The sequence below is a fragment of the Pseudogymnoascus verrucosus genome (genome assembly GCF_001662655.1).
Source record: "Pseudogymnoascus verrucosus strain UAMH 10579 unplaced genomic scaffold scaffold_95, whole genome shotgun sequence".
Lineage (NCBI taxonomy): Eukaryota > Fungi > Ascomycota > Leotiomycetes > Thelebolales > Thelebolaceae > Pseudogymnoascus > Pseudogymnoascus verrucosus.
In genome coordinates, this window is record NW_017263746.1 from 1 (window position 1) to 16046 (window position 16046).

A 16046-nucleotide genomic window follows, 5' to 3' on the forward strand; every position below is an offset into this window, starting at 1 on the left:
CCCTAACCCTAACCCTAACCCTTGTTGCTATACTGCCTAACCTTCTTCTTGCTTTAGCTCTTAAACGTACACTCTTAATATTACAACCTATCTACAACTAGAATAATAGGCTATAGTGCTGAATTCTTGTCTAGCAATAGGACAATAACATAGTTATATACAATTAGGAACTCTTATATATATTCTTTAAACTGCTTTTGTAATTTAATGTTAGTCTTATATTAGTCCTATAAATGTTAGACAGCGGCGCTTAGGGTTACTGTGTATTTGTACTGTAAACAAATTAACACATTAAAATCCACGTTTAACGCAACTAAATGGCTTAATGCTTTAGGGATAGGTTAGGCTATAGTCCTACTACGTTGTGTGTGATTTTTAAATGAATTGGACGTCTGTGTAGGCTGTTTTTGTAGGCTTGGGGTTAACGGAACCACACTGTAATTCTGTTGTGGTCCTGTACAGTCCGCACCTTATTTTCACTATACAAAATAAACGGAATCACGCCGTAGTTCCAGATAACTACGAGTTAGGTAGCGCGACTTTTTTTTAAAGACATTTAAGTAAAAATTAACACGCTAAGTGTCCCTATATGCCACGTCTTTAGCATCCTTAGATGTTCTAGCTGAATCTAGTGGGTTTGTTATAATATCCTTAAGAGATTATTTGTTCTAGTTGTACAATCGGCATAAAAACAGCCTGCGACGACGTTAGGAGCAGGCAAGTATAACATGGGATATATGCCTGCCTATCGTCGAGTTAGATGAAAGGCGAGGAGCTCGTACGAGCCTTGCTAACTAGAATATACAAGTCCATAACATCATTCAAAGCTTAAATTCGCTGACACTATCACGCGGTAAACACCCTCCTCAAAGGTAGTTTACATATTTTCCTCCTTCTTAGCTAAATCCCTCATCTGCATGATCGTAGTCGTCACCTCTATTCCAGGACTCTGCTTCCGGTTTCCCCTCTCCATATCCAAGAGCTCATCATCACTGCCCTTATCAGCACCATACGCTCTGCCCAAGGGGTATTGGCGGTCGCCTACGGATGACTCCGAGGGCGCGCGAGCATAGCAATCGGCGCGGGAAAGACCGGGCTCGGTGATCTTAGTGGAGGTGTTGTGAGTTGGGCGAGAGAGACCACGGGAACGGGAGTAGGATTTCAACTGGAGGTTGAAGAGAGAGAACCAGTTTTGGAAAAGAGGTTTGAGACCTGGTTGGTATGTTAGCTTCGCTCGCTGAATGATATGTAATGAGGCTTACCAGGTATCGAGAGCGCGATGATGGTAGAGCCAACTTCAGCGCATTCAATAACCAGTTGAGGACCGTAGACCCAGCTAGTGTCGACGAATACACCGTTGCTTTGGATAACGATCCAGAGGCGGAAGATGGAAATAATAATGACTCTACATGTTTCATTAGCGTCTCGTCTTTGTGGGAAGGGCGGCAGGTAGCTTACAAGACACCCGGGAGTAGAACTGCCGAGAGTGCGAGCTTCGTTCTTGTGGTTGCCTTGAGCTTGAGAATGATGATAATAGGAATGACGAAGAGGATCAGATCACTCAGGATGGAAATGCTGGAGTTGGTAGCGTAGAGGATGACCCATGGCAGGCACTTGTAATCGTTGACGTTTGATTGAAAGTAGTTGGGCCACAGTGCAGTCACTGGTTTGCAATGGAAGACAATGAGGAAGATCTGAGGAATATAGCCAGCGACGAGGAACACGGCAGAACATCGGACTGTCCATATCAGACTGCCACTGCGACCGCACAGGCGATGATAGAACGTCAGACCCGACATTCGACATACGAAGAGGGCCGTTGCATAGACCAAATGAGCCCAAAAGTCCAAGATTTGGGCGAGATCGAGTTGTGAGTTCGTCACGATGTATTGGACGTACTCGTTATGCCGAGCTGCACCGGTGTTGATGATGCCTATACATAATCCCGAAAAGGTAATGTAGCATAGCTAGTGGGAGTTAGATGTAAATCAATAGTACTCGAGGTTGAACGATCTAGGAAGATTGACATACTAGCGAGAGACCGGCCAGCCAGTCATCAAGCGCGAAGCTTTTGATCACGAATAACCGTCCGTATGCACGCAGTAGATATATCAGACCGGCGAACACCACCAGAAAGATGATCCCTCCATTTGTGACATGATTCTGCGACTCTGCAAGGTATTCCGGTGTTACATAGTCTGGAATTCCAGTGGCATTGGTCTTAAAAGCCTCCACGATCTCCCAAGGGATGTCTGAACCTGAACGTCTCACCAGAATATCCATCTGGAACTTCTAGGGTTATCGTGGGAAGTCAGATTTCGATACACGTGGGCGACCAGTGTGAGAGGAATGAAGGAGGTGAAGAGGAAGGAGTGGTTGGCAATAATATAAGGGTACCCATAATATAATCCCGACGAATGCTTGGTCAACATTAAGCTTCGTTCAAAGGAAGATCCATCTATCAACCGACTCCTAGGTTGTGTTTCTGATCCTCAGGGGCTAGGTAGCGGCATTAATGTGATACGCAGGGGAATGAATTCTCACGCCATACAGCGAACAAGGAGCCATCTAACAAGTAAATGGGGGTAGTACGCAGACATACGCTTTGTCCCCGTCCGAATACTACCTAGATCCGGCCCTGGACTCGATCCGGCCTATCTCCTATTCCTCCACGGACCTAGGCTTCTGGAACACCTGATGTTTAACATCTTATGTTGATAACTAGGTCATCCCGACTCAAAATTGTCCGAGTTGATTGACAGTAATTCTCATGTACCTGCATTAATCGCCTGCTATATCACGGGCAAGATCCCTTCCCCTTTTTCTCGAGAAAAATCACAAGTAGTAGGTAAGCATCTAGGTACCTGCCCTTTTCGTTAACCCGCAATTTCCAATATAGAAGTATTGTTCGCTAACTAGAGTCTGTGTGGGGAGGATTTTATCGTACTGGCACCTTTAGTTCCAATATTTCCCAATTTTCTTCCGTGCCTTCCACGTTCCCTCAGTGGAGCTGTCCGGAAGGTACGGAGGGGGATAACGAGGGTTCTTATCGAGTCTTGGGCATTTGCTTTGTTTATACGAGGAGATTACTACCTCGCCTTATTAATACCATAGGCATATCATAGCTGCCGCCCCTTCCTGCATTGCAGTAATCTCCCGCCCGGGCGAACTAACCGGCTGTGGTAACACCTGCCTAAGGCGGCCGTAGCCGCCGTGGCGAGCTCCACCACTCGATAGTGGATTCCAAAGGCGGAGAAAGGACTGAAGCAAGGGTCATGGTTTGGTTACTATGAAGTAATAGCTCCCTAGACAACCCAATTCGGTACTTCATGTTGTTGTTTTTAAGTCTGGTGATGCCCATATTTTCTAGCTGATCTAGATTCTCACGAGGTTGACGGGGTGGTATATCATAAGACTGAAGCTCACGTCGGGACGATAGCATTTTCCAGCTGTTTTGGTTTTTGTTGTTTACTTTACAAAATGCATTTCCTCGGCGCGGCTGTGAGCGCGGTTCTTGCCGTTCGTGGAGTCGTTGCTCTGGCAGTGGCCAATACTACTGCAACCAACAGTGCCATCGCAGACGACACGACTGCTAATACCAGTTCTGATGGCTTGGTGGCTTCCTCAACAGCTTCGTATGGTATCAAACCAAAGGTCGTGATAATCAGCCATGTAAGTAAAACCTTGTGTGCTTGGCAATTAGCTTGCTGACAGACCCTCAGTTTGGGCTGGAGGCATCCGTTTGGTATGGCATCAAAGACTTCGATGTCCTTGCGCGCAACATAACAGTGCCTGGATTTTCACCGAGATACCCTCAGGCGCATTGCACTCTGAATGGCGAAATTTGCCAAGTTACAACGGGTGAAGCGGGTACGATTCGAAAGGTGCCTCGGCTCATTCGCTTTGCTTACTCTTTTTAGAGATCAACGCTGCTTCAACGATATCGGCTCTTGCCCTCAGTCCCTTGTTCGACCTGACCACCTCATACTTCCTCGTCGCTGGTATTGCCGGTATAAACCCCCAACGAGGCTCCACCGGCTCCGTAGGATTTGCGCGCTTTGCCGTCCAAGTTGCCCAACAATACGAATTCGACATCCGCGATCTAGGAGATAACTTCACCACCGGCTACATTCCGTACGGAACGCAAGTCCCAGCTCCCGCACAATACCCCACCAATGTATACGGCACCGAAGTCTTCGAAGTCAATGCTTCCCTTCAAAAACTAGCCATTGCATTGGCATCCAAAGCTAAACTCTCTGACGACCCAGCCGCTGCAGCGTATCGTCAGAAATATCAATTCGCCGCTGCCAAGAAGGCTCCTTCAGTTCTCGCATGCGATGTCAGCACATCTGACAACTACTTCCATGGCAAGATCCTCGGAGATGCGGCGGCGAACTTCACTACCTTGATGACTGATGGCAAAGGCGTATACTGCACCACAGCTCAAGAAGACAACGCCACCCTCGGTGCTCTCCTCCGCGCCGCCAAGGCAAAGAAAGTCGATTTCAAGCGCGCGATCGTTATGCGGACAGGTGCTGCGTTCGACCGGCCGCCACCAGGAGAAAGTGCATTCCAGCATCTATTCTACACGGACGTAGACGGGTTCGGACCCAGCGTGGACAACATCTACCTCGCTGGGATCCAGGTCGTCAAGGGAATCTTGCGCGACTGGGCACCGACGTACAAGGCTGGAGTCCAGCCGACGAACTATGTCGGAGATATCTTTGGAAGTCTAGGCGGCGTGCCAGATTTTGGACCCTATCCTAACTTTGGAGAGGCATGAGGAGCTGCATAGAGGGCATGAAGAACTTGATGCATGAACCGCATATACTAGATATACACAGTATACATTAATAGTAATACATAGTAGCTACATTTGGCAGCAGCTAAAACCCGTCGTGCAAATTTCTGAGTTAAGTGAAGACGGGCCCCATCTGCTATCACTTATGCCCTAAGGCGTCAATATATGCCAGTTCAGCGCTAGCTGTTATATTCTAACCTCTACTACCCAACTCCATACTAAGCTCTACCTGAACCTAGACAGCCCTCTACCTTTTAGTCTAAAGTTAAGGAAATTTTCGGCTATTACATTTACTGCGAGAGCCTCGAGGGACCAATTCGGGCCTTACTTTGAGTTGTTAGCCTCGCCTGTTGCAAGCACGTTACTAGTCTCCATCGCTACATAAAGATCACGATCGTAGATGCGTACCTCGAACTCACAGCAAGGTTAAGTGTAGAAATTTTACAAGAGACGCTTCTGGTCTTGAGAATAAAGTCTTGAGAGAAATTTCTTGAGAGATCATGAGTCATGTGAAAAATCGATTAAGAGAGCACGGTTCTCAAGATATTTCTCGTAAGAGCCACGCTCTCCTAAGAGATATAATATCTCAAAAATCTTATCTTAAGACCTGTGATTTCTTCAGAGATTTCTCTTAAGACTTTTCTCTTCAGATTTTATAGCTCTTATGAGAATACGGCTCTTAAGACAATTATCTTGCGACTATCATCCAGTCTATGGTACGATATTAAGGAGGGCCGCTACAGCAACGAGCTAAGCACGTCGATAGAGCCAGCACCCCACTCCCCGGCCCCGCTTCTCGATGGCAATGATGGATAGACAGATGACAGTATGGCTAAATTGGAGAAAGTCATAGAGCTAGCTTTAGTAAAGCAAGTGAATTCATCGTCGGCCAGTACACCAAGCTTTCCACGCCCACACGCGGTCGACGCATCGTAGGAAAATATCGAGACTCGACAACGCAGCGAAACCAGTGGTAGCAGAATAGAAGGGCTACGAGACGCTTCTTGATATGGCAATCCAGCGCCAAGCGTCTAGGAGTAGAAGCAACTGGACACTTAAGTGGTAGAGTAAACACAAGCGGGGCGGGAACTACAGAAGGAAGGGTTAGTAGGAGAAGGGGGGTAAGTGGAGATGCGGCAGCAGGAAGATATTTAAGGTGAGTTACTACTTAAAGAGACTTATAGCTCGAAAGAACTTATAGGATATAGAATAGAAGATAATTACCCTCTATATACTACTATACTTATTATACATTCTTTAGCTACTTAATGTTAGCTACTTTATACTACTAAAGCTTTTATATAGACGTTAGATTAAAACCTTTATATAGAATAAACATTATATAATATACACAGCCATATACACAACCTATCTACTCATTCTCTATCGTTTTAGATATAACAATCGTAGGCGAACTCGGGCTGTTAGGTTAAAGAGGTTTTTAATCTCAAGAGTACTAGTCCATTCATGAAGGAAACGCTTGATGGACTTATCAAATGGAAATTTGACCACGAAGGCAGGGTTAGAGATGATGCCAAAGACTGACTTCGCGCGCAAAAGGAAGACAATGGTATTCCGTAAGCAGCAGCACAACCCTGGTGGGTTAATTTATTCCCCATTCCCTAGCCTTGTATACGTACGTGTTTTTTTTATGCCTATAGTTAGGAATGGTATAAATGGCGCGGGATACGTGAATGTCGTAAGCTGTAAAAGTGTCGTGGATGGATAGGCGAGGCCGCCGAAGCCGAGATGGAAACGACGCTCGGAAAGAGCTAGGCAAAAGTTAGGCCAATACTCGGAAAGGGCTCGAGCAGGAGTCAGGCCAATAACACACCTCACTTTCCAGTCCATACTTACAATATATGGCTCGGGTGCGCGGGTGGCATCCGGTACATGCATTCCTCTTCCGAAGCGGAAGTTAAAAAAATGACTCCGAGAAGAGCTTAGCCAACGACACACCACTTCTTTCCGGCCCTTTCGGCGACAAATCAAATCACCATGCGCAAATGAATGTTTCAGGCGGTACTTCATCGAGATGAGCGACAGCCCTACTATGGAATGGGTGAGGCTGGGCGGCCGGCATCGTAATCCTGCCTCCGCGGTGGAGATGCGCGCATCGAATCTGCGAGAATCACACGATGTGGTCTCCCCTTGCATCATCAAATTTGCTAGGGTTACGAGTTGTGGTCTGTTCTTGTACGAGCCTGGCGCCATCGCCCTTCCCCTGGCCCGTCTCTCCAAGTCGTGTAGGGCTGGGCGGAAGAAAACTCTTCTCCACACCCCTGTATGAAATTCGCGGCATTCTTGAATCTCTGCCAGTCTCTCCATATTGTGTAGGAGGAAGATTGTGGCGTAGGGAGTGGCGTTCCCGTCGGTGAAGGAAGCCCATCCATTCGACAGAATGTCACTTCCACACCGTCGATCTTGATGTGTTATGACACAACCTCTCGTTAGAGCAGACTGGTCATTTTTTCATTTCGCGTTGTGGCTGCGTGTACCGTTGTCACAGGGGAGAAACGGGCAGCACGTGCGCCCCCCCCCTGATACACGATACTGACACACGCACAGAATAGGGGCTCCTCTTTTCTGACGCCTGACTGCGTGGGCAGCGCGTCGGCTTTTGCAAAGGTCATGACTTGTTGCCTGCATATGCAGTTGGATAATTTTACCAGGGCCACGGTGCAGGGAATAAGGAAGCGCTCGGTGAGTCGAAGGCAGGTCTGTTGCTCAGCCCTGGATCTACGCCGCTCCTGAGATTACTTGCAGTAAGCTATGTGTCAGGCGTCGGAGAGTTTAAGGGTCGAGATCAAGGTCCCTGCGTCCTATTTGTGGGCAGCGCGGCCAAAAGGATTTGACGGCGCGGCTACAGCTCACACTCCGGTCTGTGTGCTGTCGTTGTTGGATTTTTTTTCTCTCTAGGAGGACTGTAATCTCTCCACGCCACCTACGTTGGCGTAGCCACCTAGGATAACCCCCGCCCCCTTTTTTTGAAATTACTTGCTTTGCATGTGTCGTGGGCGAAGAATCGTGGTCGTGTGTTATGTAGCGCATAAGCAACCGCCACAACACGCGGCTGATAATCGCTCCCGCGAGTTAAAGTGAAGGGCGCTGCGCCTACCCAGCGATCCGGTATTTCTCCTGCTTGGAAGCGTGGGGGTGCGTGAGATGTTCGTGGGATGTTCGAGCCAATCTCGCCAACCACAATACAAATTAATTTCACATACTGTACTTAGAGCGTTGTCACTTACGAGGCTCCACACACGCCGAAATCCAAGGGGCTACCACGGAACCCGCTCTTAGTGCGATCTGATCTATCGTACAGTATTTCCCCAGACATCGTTGCACCAAGGCGCTAGTCCCAATCCATTTCTTTATCACTTCCAAGCGACATCAGCTCAATCACCCTCGACCACTTTTTGTCACACTGGCGGCCAACCTCCGGCCACCACCACCACGGAGATGAGGATACGGTTTCTGGATCTCTTACCGCGAGTACTGTGGGGCTATTAGTGCGGTATTCACCAATAATAGTGGCACAAAGACGCACAAAGCCAGTTTTAGGGTGACCAAAAAGGTTCGCGAAAAGCCACTGGGCCCCAATACGCACGGCCGCCCCTCTCTAGGCTGCCGTTGGCTCGGAACCGGGGTACTGCCAGTGAAGCCATTGAGGGCACTGCCAGCGTTGCGGCCGGTATTCTGCAGCGTTCCCGGTGGCGTTGTGGTACTTCTCAGGCGCCATCGTCGCATCTAGTCCCACGACAGATACCGGATCATTGGAATTGCGAGACATACATCTAGAGGTTTGATGAGCCCTATAGTTCTCTGCGAGAATGGCTTCCATGGGAAAATGTGTGGGGAGCGATGGTCACAGGGCTGTCTCGTGCCATTTCGGTGTTACGATCACATCATTTACTAGTATCCACGATACATCACACTCTTTGCTGTACTACTATGTTCCATCACAGTAGCAATTTAATTTCTAGGCTATCTAATCTCTATCTATCCAAGCTACACAAACTTCCCCACTGAAAATATTAGAGATGCTGCTGGCGTTGTGTTTGCCCTATCTATATTCATACTGGACTTGGCTCGACGGTCTCTTACCTCACACATACTCTTGAGAATAGAAGGGGTATAAAGGCGAATTCGCGCTGCTAAGCAGCGTTATGTAGAATTGAATTTATATCAGCACTGTTGTGCTGCTGTTCCACGATAGTTTGGCGCCGTCAACAAGTTGATTGTTAAGTGTGTTGTTGTCTGCGTATCTAGTGTGCTTTTTGTCAGTCAGCAGCGGTTTTGAAGTGACTATGCCGTCTACTGACCTTCTCTGTGTCGTTGGGGACGTCATTTCTTATCCTTAGGCAGTTTCCTTGCCCTGGCTGACGGGCTGAAGGTTCAGCGGTTGGTTCGGCGAAGAAAGCCAGCCTTCTACCTTGGCTTCCCCCATTTCCAACTTCTCAGCCCTCGTCGTCGTCCTGTTAACGGCTATGATGCCAATGGGCGTCTGGCCCTGAGGTGGTCCAACACTAACCAGGTAAACGTTAGCTATCGTGAACTTGATGCCGTTGGGATAGGGCGCTTCGGAAGGATGGGATAAATGAGCAGGATTGTAAGTTACCTAATGTATTGGCTCTCCCTGCCGCATACAGCACCCGTTGTCGAAGTGGAAGACATTTTAGCTTGCGGAAAGCGAAACTTGATAGGGTGGGAGTGTATAGAAACGTTGAAGTCTTCTGCTGGATAGAGTTTAAGTTGATAGGGTCCATCATTAAAGGGAGGGGGAAATGGGGGGCTTTATACTGTTCCATGTTCGTCTGCTTGACGACCCCTCTCTGCTTCGCGTCGACTTGTCGAAGTATCATACATACAGGAGACGCATCGCTCGTGCCGCCACCATCGCAGCCATCAAGCCAATAAAATCAAGGTATATTAGCGGTATAGTGTGTTGGCTGACTTTTTGATTGTTGTTTTTGGAGAACGAGAAGTCCTAATGTGATCATCGGATGAACGAGTGAAGCGAACGTATCGACCGGACTCCGCCTTCGCGACCCAGACGCCACGGCAGCATCGGGAATTGTGGAGCTACACGAAGTCGGTATATCTCAGATGAGTAACTCGAGGAGGTGACAACAGCTATACCGCCTTTTCGAATCCTAACGCCGGTGGTATTTCCCTCTCGCGGGATCGTACGTTTTCTGCCGCGTTTCGTGAATATTGACATTGCTGAGCGAAGTAATAGGAGTCCTTATGTGCTCTGCGTCGTCCGGCACTTGCATCTGGATATGGCTGCATGTAATGATGCGAGCTGATTCCTTGGCCTGTGGCGGTTGCATCAGGGTTCGTTATTACCCCTCATATCCTCACATTCAATGTCCAGTCGGAAAATTGGCGGCAAGTCCACTTGCGCGGGCCCATGGGTGAGAAGACAAGGCGGACGATGTCTCACTCGATCAACATGGGAGAGAGGAAGCGCGACATGATTGGCAGCGTATGCCAATCCATGTCGCGCTCTTTCGTGTTTTGCCCCCAACGATGGCGTCGCGGGTTGAACATGCAGAAGTTTAGGAGGCCTGGAGCTCCTGAAGGAAAGGGAGGAGGGGAGACTAACAACTACCCTGGTCCGGGGAGCACGCACCAGAGTCCGGGATGATATGATTTGTTATTAATACTATTGATCCAGGGGATACGTCAGGGCCACGAGCCTTACCCGTTGCGCAGCTATCAAAGGGCGTGAGATTGAAGATCCCGATCGCGTCAGGGCGAATCCCCCACTTGTCCGTCTTCATTTCCGCTCAATATTCCACTATACATGACAACAAATGCATAGAGATTGACAGTGCAGCAGCAGTCACGTAGTTCAGTTTGCCTGCGGCGTATACTTGTGTATCCAATTTCCGAGGCGAGTCGGTTGGCAGCGCCAGAGGGTGGGAACGGCGCGGCTGGGGTTCTGTATATTGCATATTTTACGAGAAGCCGCATGGAATTATGCAGTATAAAATACGGAATATTACGAAAAGATGCGCGACGGGGTTAATTAGCCCTATAGCCACAGGCCTTGATATATTTCTGTGCCTTTCGCTGACTTTCTGGGCACGGACGCCAGAGGACCACCGGTGAAGAGAGTGTTCCAAACGCTGGCACCTCTCTCCAGATACCTAGAGCCATTGTTTCTAGGAGGTAATAATAATTTGCGATGCTTATTTACAATGCATATTCCTTTGAAAAAAAAATGGAAGGGAATTTGACCGTGGCTAAGTGGACCACCGACCGCGCCACCCACACGACCGGTCAAGGGCCGCAGAGCTCGAGGCCACCGCGACCAGAAAACAGCCATTAAAGTCCTCAGTTTGTTCTTGGCCCATATAATGGTGAGTCCAGGGAAGTTCACGCAGAAGATGTCACGCCGCCCTATACACTAGTAACCCGCCTCGTCATTGACTCATGATGCTGTTAGGTCACATTGTGACGGCTCGTCGCGTCGTTGCAGTAGCCTCGCGCTCCTCAGCTTGCCTGTATTAAAGCAAGCTCTTACCCTCGAAGCTGGGAAAGCATTCTATCTATACTCCGCCAATGCCCACTTTGAAAATCGGAGATGGCTATCTTTTCTGACCGAACCGATGTCCCTCCGATGACCAGGCGAGCAGTTGGTGCTAGGGCCTGCGCTTCTTCTCAATGCGACGCTCCAACCCGCTCCTCTTACAGCCATAACCCGCTCCTATTACAAGCCATACTATCTTCCACTGTAAGGACATTGCGAGAATAAACCGAGTCTGGAGCGAGAAGGGGAGAAAAGAGGCTAATCAGCAATACAGTTCCAATGGATAAGTGATAACCATCCACTAATATCACCGAACCGATCTTCTCCCCAGCCGCCAGCCCCCCTGTATATAATTGGTCTGCTAACGAACCTCTAGCCAGCATGCGATATGTTGCCAGCAGAGGAGATGGAAAGAGCAATTATATAGTGCAGGACGCATTTCCCGCGCTTTGCCTATTCGGGGTGGACCTCGAGGACCACCCCAAAGAGGCAGGGCAGTGGTATTAAATACCCTAGGGTTATAATATATAGTCTCTACTTGAAAGAGCCGTACAACGTCCATATAACCTGTAATGTTAGCCCCTCTAAACCGCGCAGGAAGGTGTTGTTGAGTTTAAGGGTCGAGACCAAGGTCCCCTGCGTCCATTTTGTGGGTTGCTTGGCCAATGACTGAACAGCACGGCTGTAGCACACTCCGGTGGGCTATTGTGCGTAATTACCTTCTCTATAATTGGAATAAAATCTCTGCACGCCACCTACGTAGACGTAAGAACCTAGGATGATATCTCCTCCTTTTTGAACTTGCTCGCGATGCAGTTGTGCCGAGGAGCTCGAGTGGGAGACGGTACACAACTGCCATAGTTGCGGTTATTAACCGCCCCCACAGGGCGGTGAAGCGCTTTTCTGGCGCCAACCCTATCAAACGGGGATCTCTGCGAGTGGACAGGGGTTCGTAGTATGATCGGGCCACCCCCGCCCCCGACACACATGAGAGTTGTACTTGAAGCTAGTCCGCATAAGTTAGCATTTTTTTGTGAAGAAGGTGCTAAGTAATGCATACTGCAGAGCTGACAGCCTTTGTTGCCATGCCTGCCGCATTCCTCGGAAATGAGGATACTGCTTTTGGAGTTCTCAGTGAGGGCTCGAAGAACATTGTCTAATTTCCGATGTGGGGTAGCCAGAGCGGTAACGGCCAGTAATGGCGCCGCAACATGCCCATTGCTTGTTTCGGTTGCCTTTCGATCGCCGCGCTGTGGTCGCTGCGTATGCCCCTCGTGTCCCGGGAAGGCACGGCCGGCACGGCCTGTTCTAGGCTGCCCTCGGCCAAGGGTCGGCCCGCCAGGAGCGATGTGACTGAGGATACTAGCAGAGTTGGGACAGATGTCCTGCATGGCGCTCGGTGCAGTGGTGTGATACCCCTGAGACGCCATCTTTGTGTCTCGTCCCACAACACATACCGGGTCGTTGGGAGTGAGAGATATGTCTCTGGAAAGTCTCTTAGGTGGCATAATCACGCCTCTGGTTTGTCTCACTTAGCAGCTGTACACCGCATTATCCACGGGTTTGGCATCACATTGTCTCTTGTATGTCACATTATCTCTAATCACAGTACTTCTATCTAAGGCTCCTTATTTAGAAATATTAGAGATGTTGTTAGCGTTAGGCTCGCTATCCATACTCGTATTGGCCTTGGCTTGACACTCTCTCACTGCACGTACATTCTCGAAAAAGGAAGGAATGTAAGACAAACTGACGCTGCTCAGCAGCGTCAGTTAGAATTGAAATATATTTCGGCGATGTTAAGCTGCCGTTCCACGATAGTTCGACCTCAAGAACAAGTTGATTGCTTAATGCGTCATTCTCTGCGTATCCCTTATGCGTTTTGTCAGTGTTGATTTTCAAAGTAGTGATCATGCTGCATTCTCACCTCCTCTACGTCATCCACCTGTTTGATATGAAGAAGCTAATGGCCATGATGATGCCCATACTCGGCACCATGAAAGGTGGTGGACTCGCCATTTACTACTGCTGTACTGCTTCCGTTTCATCTGCTTCATCGAGGGGAAGACAATGTGTGGCGAACGGGCTATCCGTTGCGAAGAACCGCTCTTGCAGGATGATTTGACGCGTCCTGTGCACTTCCTCTTGGCTGTGGTTGAGTATTGCCAAAGTGTTGGCGAAGTCGATTGTCTTTTGGACCTCTTCTGCGCTGGGGCCAGTAACCAAGCAGACGTTAGTTGCTGAGGAGGCAATATATCAGAAGTCTACTGAGTGTAGACCAATGTGGCACAACGCAGGAATAGATCAGAGGAATTAATAGAGCAAGGCATTACCTGAGATAGCGGGGACTTCCCCCTTTTACAGCACCGGTTGGCGAAGGCATTTGGGATTGAAATAAACGCAAGATCTATTGAGCGAAAGTCTCTTGAAACTTTGGTCTTCTTTTGAAAAGTGTTTGAGTTGACTGAGTGCATGATTAAACGATGGGGAGAGGGAAAGACTTTATATCCTATCTACTGTCAGCTCGAAGACATCTCTCTTCTTCCTCTCACCCTCGCCAGTTCTCTCTCACAAAATACATCCTATTGTATTGCCTACTGCTGCTACAATCAGACCAATCACACAAACATAGCGGGGCCTATAGTGTAGTGGTTGACAGCTCCAATGCAATTCAGAACGGCCCTGCCGCGGCCAGTGAGTTTACGATCGTCCGGTTGGGTACGCGGCAGGGTCGACGACGCGGTGGCTTGACACGACACCGCCTCTAAACGGGCATCTCCCGATAGCCGTGTCAAGGTTCTTCGTGCTAATTATGAATTTGTTAACCGTGCTATAGCCTTAGTAGTCTACAGGGCCCGACAGAGTTCGCATACACTACATGAGTAATTCGAGGGGATTGCCATGACTGTGCTGCTCATTTGGATTGGACTGCAGACGTAGTCCGTTCTCGCGGGACCATGCTTTTTCCCACTATATCGCGTGAATATCGACATACGACAAGTACTATGGAACCGAACTTAGCCGGCCTTGATGTATGGCTTACCCAACCCTGTCCGGCAACACGAGGCTGTAAACATTTGCACAAAATCGGTTTCTTGGTGTATAAACATCGTGCTGCAGATCTACCACCATAAACTTTCACTTCCGGTTAGACTCCCCGAACCTCCCAGCGCACTGTCTGCATAGGTAGGCGTGACACAAATGAGACAGATTTCGGGCGGGGCAGCGCGAAATTACTGGTAAGCACGGATCGGCAGCTACAAACCAATGCAGGGATTACAGCTGTCCTGTTCCCAGTTGCCACGTTGTGCTTGGAAGGAAGGCTGGTAGTGTCGATTTTATCAGTACGTACATGGGAAGTTTGTTGAAAGATCACCCCTAGGGAGATACTCAAAATGAGAAACTGAAACAATCCCTGAATATTCAGGAATATTCAGGAATATGTACTAACCCCTCGAATGAACCCTTGATAGTTTCTGAATCCAAGTAATAGAGGCAAACCGTGCTACGCTTTTCGGAAAATAGTCCTATGAGCACATTAACCGGTAAGTGCCATTCGCTGCTACTCCAGCAACTCGTCGAAGATGGATGCGATGATACGAAACGAGACGCAACCACAACCACAACTGCGCTACCAACACGCACACGGCGCGGCGAAAGCAACTTGCGAACCACGCCAGGAACCCTCACCGGCTTATAAACGCTCATGCGGCGCTTGCGAGCAAAAATCACTTAGCAATGTTTTTGATGATTTCACTAATGCACGCTTGGCGACCAACTTGGCGGGCTTACATGGCAAAAGTGCCTGCATGGTACAAGTGTAGGAGTAGGAAAAATGTAGGAGTGGGAAAAGTGTAGGAGTGGGAAAAGTGTAGGAGTGGGAAAAGTGTCAGACTGGGAAAAGTGTCAGACTGGGAAAAGTGCAAGGGTGGCATTAGTCACTATTAGTGACTATCATATAAAGGAGCATTCCTATTGGTGAGCATTTCCCCCCCCCTTTCTTTCCTCTTCGAGGCGAGACCGACATTGTTCTCACATGGAGCTGGCTGTAGCCTAGCGATATTCAACGACAACCCAACAGCGCATGAAAAAGTAGAAAGTTATATGTCTGTATTCATCGATATACATTCAGCTCTCTCTGTTTGTATGCCTCAGCAGTTGGGATGACTTTCCCTCCAATCCCCTGCGCCTGTCCCCCGTCAGAACCGTATTCCACACCGCTCAGCCCCACCCCTCCCCACCCCCTTTCTTCGCTCTCCTGCGATTTTGATTTTGCAGTCGCCCTCCTGCGCTTTTGGAGTCGCCCTCCTACGCTTTTGCAGTTGCCCTCCTACGCTTTTGGAGTCGCCCTCCTGCGCTTTTGTAGTCACTCCCTTACGCAGTCACTTCCCTTTGCAGTCCCTTCCCTTTGCAGTCACTTTCCTCTGTGCTTCCTTCGCTATGCACTTTCCTCCAACGAACATTCAAAAGTACCACAGCAGCCTTAATAAGTATAGAAGTTCCCTGTTAATTTTCTACCCATCTAGTCTGGTCCTATATACATCTCTCCCTCCCTCCAACCCACCACCCTAAAACCCCCTCCCACTCCTCTTAACAACCGGCTTCCTCACCGCCCCCTCTGCGCAACCTTCTTCACTACCGCGCCCTCCGCCTTCACTCCCCCCCCCCCCCCCCCACCCTCCCCCCCCCCCCCCCCCTCCCCCCCCC

At 49.0% G+C, this 16046-nt stretch overlaps 3 protein-coding genes across 3 annotated transcripts; 1 reads left to right on the plus strand and 2 right to left on the minus strand.

Moving 5' to 3' along the window:
* Nucleotides 1–583: 583 nt before the first annotated feature.
* On the minus strand, nucleotides 584–3062 carry VE01_10679 (uncharacterized protein). Its single transcript, XM_018280072.2, has 5 exons — nucleotides 2948–3062; nucleotides 2032–2864; nucleotides 1459–1967; nucleotides 1263–1405; nucleotides 584–1212 (listed from the first exon to the last, which is right to left on the minus strand). Exons 2-5 carry the CDS (start codon nucleotides 2281–2283, stop codon nucleotides 878–880), a joined length of 1239 nt encoding a protein of 412 aa, XP_018125087.1. The 5' UTR covers nucleotides 2284–2864; nucleotides 2948–3062; the 3' UTR covers nucleotides 584–877.
* Nucleotides 3063–3283: 221 nt separating this feature from the next.
* On the plus strand, nucleotides 3284–4888 carry VE01_10680 (uncharacterized protein). Its single transcript, XM_018280073.2, has 3 exons — nucleotides 3284–3672; nucleotides 3723–3870; nucleotides 3921–4888. The coding sequence occupies exons 1-3, from the start codon at nucleotides 3481–3483 to the stop codon at nucleotides 4781–4783; spliced, it is 1203 nt and encodes a 400-aa protein (XP_018125086.1). The 5' UTR covers nucleotides 3284–3480; the 3' UTR covers nucleotides 4784–4888.
* A 4270-nt stretch (nucleotides 4889–9158) lies between these two features.
* On the minus strand, nucleotides 9159–12769 carry VE01_10681 (uncharacterized protein; the record flags this gene model as incomplete). The annotated part of the gene is made up of 3 exons (XM_018280074.1): nucleotides 9159–9327; nucleotides 12327–12345; nucleotides 12400–12769. 3 exons carry the CDS (start codon nucleotides 12767–12769, stop codon nucleotides 9159–9161), a joined length of 558 nt encoding a protein of 185 aa, XP_018125088.1.
* Between the last annotated feature and the right edge of the window lie 3277 nt (nucleotides 12770–16046).

Coding starts and splice junctions, on each gene's coding strand:
- VE01_10679 (XM_018280072.2), bottom strand. CDS start 2,283: ATGGATATTCTGGTGAGACGTTCAGGTTCAGACATCCCTTGGGAGATC. Junction 1,968..2,031: donor GGCTGGCCGGTCTCTCGCTA/GTATGTCAATCT, acceptor AACTCCCACTAG/CTATGCTACATTACCTTTTC. Junction 1,213..1,262: donor CATCGCGCTCTCGATACCTG/GTAAGCCTCATT, acceptor CATACCAACCAG/GTCTCAAACCTCTTTTCCAA.
- VE01_10680 (XM_018280073.2), top strand. CDS start 3,481: ATGCATTTCCTCGGCGCGGCTGTGAGCGCGGTTCTTGCCGTTCGTGGA. Junction 3,673..3,722: donor AGGTCGTGATAATCAGCCAT/GTAAGTAAAACC, acceptor ACAGACCCTCAG/TTTGGGCTGGAGGCATCCGT. Junction 3,871..3,920: donor AGTTACAACGGGTGAAGCGG/GTACGATTCGAA, acceptor TACTCTTTTTAG/AGATCAACGCTGCTTCAACG.